The sequence below is a fragment of the Clupea harengus genome, chromosome 1 (assembly GCF_900700415.2).
Source record: "Clupea harengus chromosome 1, Ch_v2.0.2, whole genome shotgun sequence".
Lineage (NCBI taxonomy): Eukaryota > Metazoa > Chordata > Actinopteri > Clupeiformes > Clupeidae > Clupea > Clupea harengus.
In genome coordinates this window covers 28160076-28173865 of record NC_045152.1, presented here as the reverse complement: position 1 = coordinate 28173865, position 13790 = coordinate 28160076, and the positions used below count along the sequence as shown (strand labels likewise).

General features: G+C 39.9%; 1 protein-coding gene across 1 annotated transcript; it reads left to right on the top strand.

The window, feature by feature from the left end:
• Positions 1-5046: 5046 nt before the first annotated feature.
• Positions 5047-11727, top strand: LOC116222069. Its single transcript, XM_031574800.2, has 9 exons — positions 5047-5416; positions 6510-6633; positions 7505-7745; positions 7870-8146; positions 8978-9158; positions 9699-9947; positions 10694-10865; positions 10974-11122; positions 11342-11727. The coding sequence occupies exons 1-9, from the start codon at positions 5120-5122 to the stop codon at positions 11518-11520; spliced, it is 1869 nt and encodes a 622-aa protein (XP_031430660.1). The 5' UTR covers positions 5047-5119; the 3' UTR covers positions 11521-11727.
• The last annotated feature ends 2063 nt before the right edge of the window (positions 11728-13790 follow it).

Genomic DNA, 13790 nt, shown 5'->3' with positions numbered 1-13790 from the left:
AGAACCCACCGTGTTGAAGAAAAAGCTCTTCCTTCATATCAGTACTACAGTGTGTCGAACAGCAGATGATCAGCCTCAAGTGATTCAGGTATGTATTAGTAACTCTGGTGTCCATAGTGTGCTGAACTCCTACCATACATGTTCTATGCCTGTGCTGTTCAAGACAGTCTGGCTGCAGATGATTGAGATACACTTATAGTGTAGGACTCGCCGTTGTTTTTTGTTGAGCTTATCTTGAGCTGGTTTGTGAAGGTTAGTGTCCTCAACCTGGCAACCTGTGTTAGCTTCGAGCCTGGGGAAGAGGGGGCATGGGCAGACAACACTCTCCAATATTTTGAATTTGGAATGCAGTACTGATTTTAAACACTTGGTGTCAGCACTACATATTGCTCCTTTAAGCAATAGGATCATGGCTAGTTTGTTTACGTTATGTATGGTTTAGAACCATCACTTTTTTGGTTTTATCCGAGACTCATCGTTTTTCAACATTTCTCATTTCTCATGTTCACGTTACCTTCATACACCTTAGGGTAAGTTACATGCAGGTCCTAGCTGGCTGAATTGTAGCGTAACCCCCAAGATCAAAATAGTACCTATAAACTGTGTTTAATTTTAACACCTTGTCCTGTAATAGTGTGTAATGTAATGTAATGTAATAGTGCTGCATACAGATATAGTTGCATTGGGTGACGCCAATGTTTGGAGCTTTTGAGCTGCCCTGTTTTAGCCTGGCTTCAACCACTATTGCTCTGAGCTCAATTTTCACTGAGATTATAGTCAGGAAAACCTATTCGCAAGATGCTACTCTGAAGGATGGACCAGTCAGTGACCAGTGGGGGTGGCTAAGTGTGATGACGTTGAAGTGAAACATTTGTTTTGAAATTTAGTAACAAAATTTCTTCTTACAGTTTTTTCCAATCTTTTTCACTCTTGTAACAATACCATGAACACTTTTTCCAAAACACTTCACACAGTGGACTTTACAGACACACACTTCAGCATATCAGTTAACCTTTGGTGCAACAGGCACTACAACCACCAAAACACTTCATACTTCACCCAAAAGTGACTCATGCTGCCGTAACTTTAGCAAATGTTCTCTCTCAGGAAGACTACTTTGTCACTCAAAGAACAATGACCTAAAAAACTCTAACAACTTGAAGCATTGCCAATTGCATATATAACATGTTGCTGTATCCTCCAGTTTGGCATAGATTACTGTAGTGTTGCATTGCAAAAAAGAGAAAAGAACACACCCAGACAACCACTTCTTTGGATCAAATATTGTAATATTTAACAAATAATTCTAAAATGCTGCAATATGTTTCATTACAGCCATATGCTAAAATTGCACGTGTTACTGCACTATATAGGTTTACTACAGCTCAATACAAAGGCATGAATATGCTACGTATTTACTGCAGTATTTCCAATGCAGTAAAATACATACATTAACAGAAGATACAGTCTACCAGAGTACTGTTATACCACTAGAAGTCTGCTGTAGCCCTAATGCTGATTCATTCGGTCCTCTATATTTGGTGTCAAACCTTTACATGTTTGTTAGGGATTTATTTCACCCTTTTCAGGACTGTATTTACCTCAGAATTAAGACTCACACAACCAAGAATATAATAAATAATTGACTTTTACTCTGGCAAAGAGGAGTGAATGGCGTCAGACCGCTTCTTCAACCTACACTCCTTCAAAAGGAATGCAGTGCTTTCAGAACGCTGTTCAACCCATCACTGACTCCTCTGGTAAAATGTAACACACTTTATATTCACAGAAGATGTTCACAGTTCATACAGGAAAACACTCCCATCTTGTACCATCCCGTCCTCTGGTTCCAAGAGATAAGAATGTTTACCTAAGACCCCCAAACCCAGACTTTAACACAACAGTCCAGAATGAGTTCACATAAACACATGGTCTCCTAATTCAGTCCTACCCTAAACATCAAATGACAGGTCTGAGTTTAACATCTCTGTTCTCACAGATAGAATTCCTCTCATCAGAACAAAGGAACCTCTGAGACTAATATCAAACTACAAACACATCATGATAATAATTATATAGCATATTTCTTTCACATTTCCCTCCTGTTTATCATGAAAACAATACTAGTCTAAACATCATTAAACTAAAGCATCATCATCTTGATGGTTCCAAACAACAGTTCACAGTGAGACAGAAGTACATACAAGACTAGACTTGAGAACTTTGACACATGTAGAAATACACATCATAAAATACAAAAAGTATACAAATTGCTACAATAGAGAGCAGACTTTTCAACACCATCTACCACCATGTACCAGATGTAAACCAAGCAACCAGATTTCACCACGGAACATTAACCACTTTGTCTTGTAATAAAGCATCACATAACAACCTTCATTTGCTGTAAGGCTTCAGTCACAGAAACACTATGAATATAATCCAATATCCAAATACACAGCAGATATCAGTCACCTTAACACAAAACTCCCCCACTAGCAGCAGTGAGTAAATCTAACACTAATCTATTTTGCAGCACCATCAGCCGAATCTGCGAGACCTCATCATTAAGGCCGTCCAGGCTGACTAAGTTGTCATTAACAAAATCCTAACCTGCAGTTAAGGGTTTCCATTCTTAACATGACTTTTCTTACTCATAGGGCCTAAAACAGAAACAAAATAACCTTGGAGCTGGTGGTCCAAATCTTTTAGTCACCAGCACGTCAGTCCCCCACACGCTGTCATGCTTCTCAACAGCAAATCTCTTCTTACGAGATAACTCTGCCTCGAGATAGCACTAACAACACAAAAATGGTCCATGACCTGGGCGGGGGCGCATACGCCACCCCAGTGTGGAAGAAGATGACTGTACCATATACTACCACACACCCACAATACCTCTCTCACCTTAGGGGTACCCTTGTCAGAGTGGCAATGCCCTGCATTCCAACCTCAACATAAGGAAATGTTCCCATGGACAGGGTACGACGTTGGCTGAGGAAGCAGTGTTTGATGACAGTATAGCAGTATCGATGACAATTTCATTACACTGTTTCCGTCTCAGAGAGCCTACTCTCGTTGTTCCACTAATAGAAAAACACATTAGGAATATGGAATGGACTGCCACTTAAGGTGACAGCTAGGTTGTGGCATGTTTTTTAGTTCTGCTAGTGGGTGGGTATTGTTACTCAGATCCTGCACCTGGGTATCGTTTGCATCATAAGATGGCTTACTGTAGCCCCAGTTGTCTGGGGCACACTTCTCTCCAACACACATCGTTGCTTGGAATGAGAGTAGCCTTGATTTAAGTCTAGGGTGAAAGTAGGATGTTGGCATTAAGGTACATACATAGCAATTGGTCCTATCAAGTCTGTTCGCTTGCAAAGATGCATATCTATACCATGAATTAATAAAATACAGATGAGTAACGTTCCCCATGGTCTCATGTTCCCCATATGAAATCCACCTCTTATGGATTCTCTCGATTACACTTGTAGAGGACCATAGACCCAACATTACCCCTGAAGTAATCATTAATAGTTACAGTTTAAACATTGTTATAACAGAGTTATATAATGTATACAGAAAAACAATAAACACAAATAAACACGAAAAACAAAAAACACAGATACACCTCTACTATGTTGAGCAGAATCTCTAACCCCCAGGGCGCTCCCGGGAGGTTAGGTGACGTTAAGATGGAAAAGAGCTATATTTCTCAACCCCCTCAGGGAGGCACGAAACCCTACTCAACGCTAGTGGTGCATCCTAAAAAAATGAACGAAGTTTACAGTGTGACAGTGTGACAGGTGAATCCAGGTGGAGCGTTCAGCGATCTTGACGGCGGTTGGGGTGGCAAGTAACACTTGATATCGTCCCTCTCACCTGTCGTCAGACCAGCTCTTTCATTTGATGATTTTGATGAACACCCAGTCACCTTCACCTTCACCTGGCCTTGTATCTGTGGAGACACAAAAAACTCAAACAGTATTTGGTTCTTTACATTTCCTAGTTTGTAGTATAATTTGTGACACACCAAAAGTTGGTCTTATTGTTTTGCACAGTGCTTTTGCTACTGTGAAATTTAATTGAGTTATGCCGAATACATATCTCACATTTCAGACAAAACATTTTTTAATAGGTTTTTAATCCATATGTTGTATAGTGCTCATGTACTATGCTAACCATTCCCCCAGTTGATACATAAGTATCACCATGACTCTTAATCACTGCCCATTTATATAAAATCACACTAATATGTGCAATTTGACAATTCTTCTCATCTCCTCTCCTTTTAAAATACAGCGTGTGTGTGTGTGAGAATGCACAGAGGCCAGAGTTCTCTGTTCCCCCTAACAGCCCCCACCCGTGTGCTTCTCTGTCCGTCTGAACAGCCAATCACACAGGTTTGTTTAAAAAGTCGAAGTTGCTGTTAGCGATGTTACGTCTTAAAAAACAATCTACAATAATTCCGGGCTATTTTAGTCACTCAGTACTTTGGCACATACAATAGCTCACAACACATCACAATCTCGTATTTCCATTTTTCTCTTGTGCCCTCTGACGGCGCATTATCTGATCTAAGGTAACGAGAGAAAGTTTAATCTGATCTTTTCCGTTTTATGCGCGTCGCGCTCTCAGCAATTTAAATGCTCTCTCTCTTCACAGATGTTACACAAAATACCTTCAAGTAAACTATGCCAACAACTGGTCACTTGCTTATTTTAGTTTTAAATATCAATTTAAAACGTTAAAGGGGCCATATTATGAAAATTCCACTTTTTTAGTGCTTCTCCACGTTAATTTGGATATCTGGCATGTCTACCAACCCAAAACCGCTGGAAAAAAACCATTGGCGATCTTTGTTATGGTTCCTCTTGGTCAGAAACGTCATGATTTAGTCTACGAATGAGATTCCCATGTCTTGGCCTGTCACAAGACATTGGGAGGTTCCCTACATGGCCTTGGCCCACCCCCCACCTCATCCCCAGCCCCCCCCCCCCCCCCCCCCCCCCCACACACACACACACGCACACTCGTTACATATAAAACATTTGCCAGAGGGCATCAAAGCCGTTATTGCAAAGCTCAGATATACTCTGAATAGCTAGCTAGCAGCATGCAGCAAACGAAGCAGCAAACAAAGTCCTCAAGATGCGCTGTGGTCGGCTGCACAGATCCTCACAGATCTATACATCATGTTCCAGCCTCAGAAGAGACAAGAGCGAAATGGATTGATTTCATTTTTGAAGGCAATGTCCCGGAAAGAATTGGCAAAATTCTGTTTGTGTGCGCAAACCATTTTGAATTGGACTGTTTTGTCAACCTGGGTCAATATAACGCTGGACTCGCAACAAGATTGACCTTGCAAGCGGGTTCAGTACCATCTATCCGTCGCATTTCAGACGAGGGAAATGTAAGTATTTTTTTTTAATTATTATGGTACTTGCATTGACCATTTAGTGTGGGTGGTTAGGGACGTTAGGAATTTTGATGGGGGATGTTAGCATTGTTGCGTTTTGGGGAACTAGTATGTGTAATTTTCGCGAACAATAACCTTTAGTTAAAAAATAACTATAACTTTTTTAACATTAGGGTGTAAGACCTTGCCTCGGAGCCAGCTGGTGTATATAGCTGTAGCAGTTAGAAGTTCGCTAGAAATGTGGCCAATGTGTTGAATTTTTCTGTTGGCAATGTGATGCATTAGGCTAGTCATGTCTGCCTTGTACAGCAATTCGTTTGGATGTAATATTGGTGTGATAATTTACGTTTGCATGGGTATATAGTGCCTACCGCAAACAGCAAGAACATTTCTGTGAACTATTTGTTAGGACTTCGAGATGTTAACACTAAAATAACCTGGCAGTGAAATTATAGGCTTTGTGTAAAACTTAGCGACATTAGCATCTTGTAGTGTGTAGGAGCCAGCTGATGTATATCAATCGCTAAAGATATGGCCAACGAATTTGTGTGTGAACAGTTAGGCTAGCCTATTTTAATCTAGGCTTACTTATACAGTAGATAGTTCGTTTGGATGTCTATGGAGAGGAATTTGTGTCGAAGTATATAATGTCTTTATGAAAAATAGTTCTCTCATCCAAAAAACATTCCTTTGTGAAAATGCTTGTGTTGGGGTGGAGGTGTTAATAGTCTGCCTGCAAATATGATTCAAGGCAATTAGCCCTCCTGTTGACACCTTCGACACAACAATGATGGGGTCATACATGTTAAATGGGCACTTTTTTTGTTCATGAACGACGTGATTAGCAGCTAAGAGACTCACCTGCATTTACCAAAACATGCTGCTTACTGTTCATATCACTTGTATCTTATACCATACTGTATATAATCTATTTATACATTTTTATATTACCACTTTGCACATACTCTGCACTCTTCTGATTTTGCACTTCTGGTTAGATGCTAACTGCATTTCGTTGCCTCAGTACTCTATGCAATGACAATAAAGTTGAATCTAATCTAATAACATTGCTGCTCTTATTGTTTAGGCAAGCACATCTGGACAGTGTGCTAGGGTACATCATGTAGCCTGCCAAACGGATCGACCAAAGATGTGCACAGTTGGCACGCAGCTTTCTGTGAAAACACTGCGACCTCACTACAAAAGTACAGGTTTGTTTACCCTCAGTTACTTCATGTCATTGATTGTGTCTCCGTGTTAACTCTTCCAGCCCCAAGCTGCCCCATGTTTTTGTCCTACAAACATACAACTAACACCCACAGCAACCTTGGTCCCTTTACTTTTACAATATGTACAGTTTGAAACTAATATATAAATAATCACTTTGTAAGGAGAATAAAGCGAATCCCTTGCACATTTCAGCCTCTGAGTGAGGTGACCCTCCCATTAGCAAATGACAACTATTCATATGATAAGGGGATGGTAATTCAGTGATCACTATTGGGTCATGATGTGTCAAGAAAACCTGTAGGGGGTAGCCACAAAGACATTCCATGGCCATTACGTCATGGCCATTGACTTTGACCGAGGTGTCCCAGAATGTTTACACCTTTCTCATCAATATGCATAGTGGTCTAGGTGAAGGAGAGTGGCAGTTTCTAAATTACTTATAATTAGTATAGAAACCACACACACTTTCTGAATGCTAAACTCACCTATGTGGAGCAAACACCTATGTTTACAAGGTTCAAATATTTACAATGTGTTTGTGTACAAAGTCTGAGCACCTCTAAAACTAGATTTAATTTTAGTGTCTTTAGATTTCATTTGAATAAAACACTTTTTTAACTACATTCCTTTTACTCTCATTTTATTATTGCTGAGGTGTTCTAGAATATAATCATAAATACCACTTTTGCCTCATGGTTTTTAGTTAGGTGAAATATACAAAAATATCAGGCATGGCAGACTACCTAACAGAGTCAAAAAAGGCCTTGGTGTTGAGAGTGTTAAAGTTGTAACTGCATCCCATTTTTTTATTAGTTGTGACTCCAAGGATACTGAATGTCTGTTTTATCATAGGCACACAGAAAACTGTGCCCTGCACTGATGTCGGTGTTGGAACCTCAGCTGTGGCCTTCAAAGCATCACAGCCATTCCTAACGTCGACACCAGTAAAGAGGCCAAGTAAGAGACCTCGCTTGGAGGAGGAAGAGGACAACCCTTTTGAGGGAAGTTCAAGTATGGATTTCGGAGAACCACAGGATTCTAGCTATGATCCCGATGACTCGGTCACAGTCTTGACTGAATCAGCAGATGAGACGTGAGTGACTCAATATTGAATCTAAACATTTTAATAATCAGATGAATTACATTCCTACACTTATTTTTAGCTGTAGCAGCATGGAAGTTAATTTTTTTGGGTGAAATCTTTGTCTTTTTAATAGAATGGAATCTTCCAACCCTGTTCATAAGACACCTACATATATTGTCTATGAAAACTGCCTCCTGGAGCTGTTTGAGGTGTGCCCTGTGTGTCGGCGGGTGACAGATGTGCAAACAAGAAGGGTTGGGACATTCCTCTCTGTAGAACAGAAGTGCCCACACTGTCAGTTCTACAGAAAATGGAATAGTCAGCCTCTTCTTGGTAGCACTCCTGTTGGGAACATCCAACTGTCAGCTGCAGTGTATGCCACTGGTGCATCTTTCTTCAAACTGGAGAAGGTAATTGTTAATTGACTTTACCTTAATTCACAACATAATTCACTTGTAGTAATTAATTGAACATGGAATATTATCATCTGAATTTTCTGGAGTGAGATTATACATATATATGTGTTCATTTGTATCTACACACAATCCCAAAAGCAGTACTAAAGAGTCCTGTGTCTTTTTTGACCTCAGATATTCCGGGCAATGCAGTTGAGGATGTTTCAGTATGACACATTCCGAAGGCACGCCCGGATGTACATAGAGCCTGCAATTGTGCACAGCTGGAAAACAGCGCAGGATGGCATGTTGGACCAGTTATGCCAGCGACAGAAAGTCATTCTAGGTGGTGACTTGAGGGCTGACTCACCAGGTATGTAATACTGACAGTTACTTTTCCATGAAAATGTCTTTGTTTAGACTAAGGGCTACTAAGAAAACAACATATCATACAATGACATGTGAAATGACATATAAAGTAAAATAATTACATCTATTTTTGAAGGACATTGTGCCAAGTTTGGCAGTTACACGGTGATGGACCTGACGAACAACACAATTATTGATCTTCAGCTGGTTCAGGTGAGTAACATAAACTCCAATGCGTAAACTAAACTAAGGGAAGGGGGGGGGGGGGGGGGGGGGGGGGGGGTGGGTAGGTGTGTGTGAATAACACCACAGACAGAAAGTCTGGGCTGCTCACAAAAACCTTGGCATGGTTAAAAACAGTAGGAGGAAGATAGTCATGACTACTGAAATAATGAAAATGAAATAAATTCACTGAGATTGTTCGATATGTGAACAAAGTCCAGAAATAAAGCTGGTCAACCATTGCTTCATAATCAGAGCAATGAAGTCGGAGGGAGTTACCACATGGAGAAAGAGGGTCTGAAAAGGAGCCTCGCTCTCTTGGAGGCACGAGGTGTGACATTGGATAGCATTGTCACAGACCGCCACCCTCAAATCCAGAAATTCCTGAGGGAGGCCAACATCACACACTACTACGATGTTTGGCACATGGAAAAAGGTATTATTTCCTGTGTCTGTGTACCAGGTGGCTCATCAGGCTAAGAAAGTCCCTGTTCACATGTGAAAACTCTATGTTGGTTAATCTATGTATGCTTTCTCCCCACACCACTTTTGTTCATTATCAAAGTTATGGAGCACATCAATAATGATCACAAACTGGTGATTTCCTTATTCTATAATCAGAGCAGAAAGTTTTCATAATTGACAATTTTGTAATTAATTAATTCACTCACTCATACAATATATTGAAGACATGCCCTGTTTAGAACATTATTTAGACTTTATGTGGGGATCATTCATTATATATTTCAATATATAACATGTATTTTTATACTTAATTTCTGAGTTCTATGTGTTTTGTTTATTTATTTTGTCTGTTATGGTTTGTTTATTTATTGTTCATCTGTATTATGTACCCTCGATCAGGGCATTGCTGCAAAAGAGCCCTGTGCTCAGTCAATTCACCCTGAATAAATAATAATGATGATGATGATGATAAGGTGTCCGTGCATGACTAAAATTTTATTTTTATCATTAGGACTGTCGAAGAAACTTGTCAAGATTGCCCAGAACAAAGATTGTGAGAAACTGAAGAAGTGGCTCCCCAGCATAAAAAAACACATCTACTGGACAGCCGCTACATCAACATCAGGGCCAGAGAGAGTGGCAAAGTGGACCTCCCTACTTAACCATGTCCAAGACATCCACTCCCATGATGACCCTGTTTTCCCCCAGTGTTTGCATCCGCTACGCATTTCAAGGGACAAGAGCAAATGGTTGACGGCAGGTATGTTCACCTAGCCTGGATGCCAGACGAACTTAGCCACGCCCACACATTTTTTGGTCGGGAAGTTCGGTCTGGTGTCGCTCCGTTGGGAAGAAATTATCTCCTCACAAAAATCTGTGAGGAGATAGATAGACCAATCAAATTGTCAGGGCGGGCTTTATACGATGATGGACAGATGATCAACCCTAACGTAATCAACTACGTCACCAAAGAGCTTTTGGGGTGAATTCGTTTTCAACAAACATGGCTGCCGTTGGAGAGCTGAAATGTGGAAATTCGAGTCTGTTTTAGAAGACATTGACAGCACATTCATTTTGAAAGAGGAACAGAGAAACGCGATCAAGGCATTTGTCGATCGAAAAGATGTTTTTGCCGTCCTTCCTACGGGATCCGGTAAAAGTTTAATGTATCAGCTGGCCCCATGGTCTACGTTATGGTCATACTACGTCGCTCTGATTGGTTCTAGATATATCCAATTGAGCGAAGAGGCATTTTTTTTCCTGGTTCGGTTGAAACACGCCCCATAATCACAGTCCAACGGAGCGGTATCAGACTCATATTCTGACTAGAATTATGAGTATGACATCGTCAGGCTAATGTTCACCCAATTTGCATTGTAAATGTAAGGCTTGTGTTTATATACATGTACAATATATATGTATAAATACATATATATAAACAAACCTAATAACCAATGCCATAATCATTTTGAATCTATAGTTATGTTTTCCCCCTTTTTTTTACAGGGACACCAGCCTTCAGCAGATTAGAGAAGGTGTTGACCAACAAGAGGGTTCTGAAAGATGTGGGGAAGCTGAGCCCTCACTACCAGACCTCGTCGTTGGAGTCTTTCCACAGCGTCATTCTGCGTTTTGCGCCCAAAAACGTAGTCTTTCCTTTTCTTGGAATGTTATGCAGGTAACAGTACGATCATTTTTTCAAAGAAATGTATACCTATTATGTATTATACAAACTATTATACACGCATACACACATGCTCTTATAAGTATTATTTTCTCCCCAAAGACTCTACCTGGCAGTCCTGCATTTCAATGAAAATGCTGGGCGTCCCCAAGCAACAAGTTCAGCTGGTGAGCCGCTATTTAAAGTGAACTTCCCAAAATACAAGAAGGGCGAGTGCACTGCAAAGCCGGTGAAAGCAGAGCCAACCTTCCGTGAGTCACAGGCTTTATTTGAAATTCCACCAAGTCAAACAATGTACAAACAGTATGTGAAACTTAAATAACATATACATTAACTGCTGTCTTTAAATGGTCTTCATAATAAATAGAATAATATAATTGCAAAATAATTATAAAAATAAAATAATAAATACAATATAAACAATAAATAAAAACAATGTAAAAGTTTTGTATTTTTTTTTTGTATTACAGAGTACGTGGATAACCTGTTGGACCTCATCTTTCACGAGGTTTTTCAGGACCCGGCACCATATGTGAATGAGGTGCTGAAGATCCCAATACCCGCGGATCTCTCTGCCCAGTTTGAGAAACCTGACAAGCGCGAAGTTGTAGCCAGCTATGTGTCAAGGTTCAATCGAGGGCAGGTCTGAACCCCGTATACCTTCCTTGAGCATCAGGGAACACTCTTCTTATCTGGAGCACAACGCAGGACGGCAGGACCACCCTGATTCTCCGGCCCAGATAGCCCCAACACCAGCTAACAAAGCTTCTGTACGCCAAATACCTGTAACGTCTAAGCAAAGTTTACATTGTATAAGAGAATAAAAGGTGATACACATATATAAAGTATTCCTTTGTTTACAGTATGGCTACAGATGGCACAAAGTGTAATTTTGTAATCAATGTTTTTATTATACTTTTTTTTGTATTTATTACATATGTACCAGCTATTACATTTAATAACTATGTTTAAAAAGCACTGTGGCATTCTTTCTAGCAATCTTTCTGACAATAAAAGTGTATAGAAACAGTTTTGTGTGCCTTTAGTGTTTGATAAGTAACATGTCAACATTTGACGCGTGTAAAATGAGCAGTTAGCAAAGTAATACAGAGGGAAGGGTCATTTATTGTATTTTTTTCCTCAGTCATATTTGTATTGCAGAAATGACTAACTCATGCATAAAAAAAAAAACTTACTGCTCTATTCCTCTTAGACGTAAAGGCCCATAATCTGCCCTATAAACATTTGATGCATTCTGTAGTGAGTACACGTTCAAACACACAGGTTCAAGGCCTGGGTGATCGACCATACATGTAGTTGGGTTCTGAAGCTGCAGTAGTCTTCTTGTAACCTTGAATATCGAAAGTGTAAGTGACATGGAATATAAAACAGATGATGACTTCATATTTACAGTGCCATTCAAAATGAATTCACACTACCTGTGGTATCTCCCTGCAGCATACATGCTCAGGCTCCGTAGGCATTTGATCACACTTGCCACAAATACACCTGTATAAACAGAGTTTTAAAAAGTGACAACTTTGCAGGTAAAGTTTATTTGAAAGTTGTGTTCATATTACAGACATAAGTCATCAAATAAGTCATAAGTCATCAAATACAACGATTTAATAAGTAAACAAGGTTTAAACGCTAATTAATGGAGGTAAAAACGTTACCCCTACCCCTGCTTGGTCAATTACTGTTGTAAGATAACACTTTAGTTTACAGATGGAACTTTACTCATGTAGCATTTATATCTATATATATGAGACCTTAGCCAATGTACAAACAAAAAAAAATGTAGAAGTGACAAAGTTAACTTACCATTCAGAAACGTCCTGTTGAGCCCTAACTTCTCGAACTTGTTCGGGAGCCTCTTGTTCAGGGTCTGACTCTGGTTCAAAACGATATGGTTGCACGACGCTATCTTCATCTGCAGTAGCCATATTTCTACAAAGGTAATGGCTAGCTGGGCAGGCAGCAGCTAGGCGAGCGCATCTCGTGGAGGAGGGGGGAGGGGAGAGGGGGGAGGGGGGAGCTGGCTCATTAGCATTTAAAGGAACAGGCACTCAAAACAGGTCAATCTGTGGGGAGGTGTTTTTGACAGGGTAAAAAGGGTGCTGTTTGAAATGATTCTTGTGGTATTTTGACCAAAATATGTTACAAACATTTCATTGAGACCCCAAGGAACCATATCAACTTGTGGAAAAATGGGCATACGATGGCTCCTTTAAGTTCCGATCAATAATCTTGCTCCAATGACTGAATGCCCACATCAACGCAACCGTGTTCGTCATCTCATCCATCAAGCCCACACCCTGAACAAAAATATACGGACATTTGCGATTACACTACAGGACAGTCAAGCACGGCAAACCTATCATCAAACCCTCAAATCTACGTTTAGTCTCGCCTCGGAGCACCAAACAATCTCTTAATGAAACAAATGAACTCGTTTTTGCAAATACAATTCCTGCAACACTGGAATTATTTCCATTCATTACTATAATATCTATATATTTATAGCACTCTGAGATCCTTCTGAATCCCACTCCTTTATTCTTCATTATAGATGCTACACTGCATTTCGTTGTCTCAGTACTTGTATTCTGTGCAATGACAATACAGTTGAATCTAATATAATCTTAACTCCGGGCCTCTACCCCTGCGGCTATTCATGCAATTCGATTATTTGGATAGAGATTTTTCTTAGTTGATCAGACCAAAATTCCTCATCCTCAAATCGATCTGCACTTGTATTATTTTATTTAAGCTGTATCGCCATCATTATCATATAATGATACAATGATAATTAAATGATACACAATGATGATCACAATTCCAATGCGTCCCTTCCCCACCTGTGCTGTTAAATCAAATTAGTACAATTCAAGGTCTTTTATATCCAATAAGACCTAT

Excerpts from the sequence above, each read along its gene's own strand:
- LOC116222069 (XM_031574800.2), top strand. The coding sequence starts at position 5,120 with ATGCAGCAAACGAAGCAGCAAACAAAGTCCTCAAGATGCGCTGTGGTC. Across the intron at positions 9,159-9,698 it reads TGTTTGGCACATGGAAAAAG|GACTGTCGAAGAAACTTGTC; the intron begins GTATTATTTCCT and ends TTTTATCATTAG. Across the intron at positions 10,866-10,973 it reads TTTCTTGGAATGTTATGCAG|ACTCTACCTGGCAGTCCTGC; the intron begins GTAACAGTACGA and ends TTCTCCCCAAAG.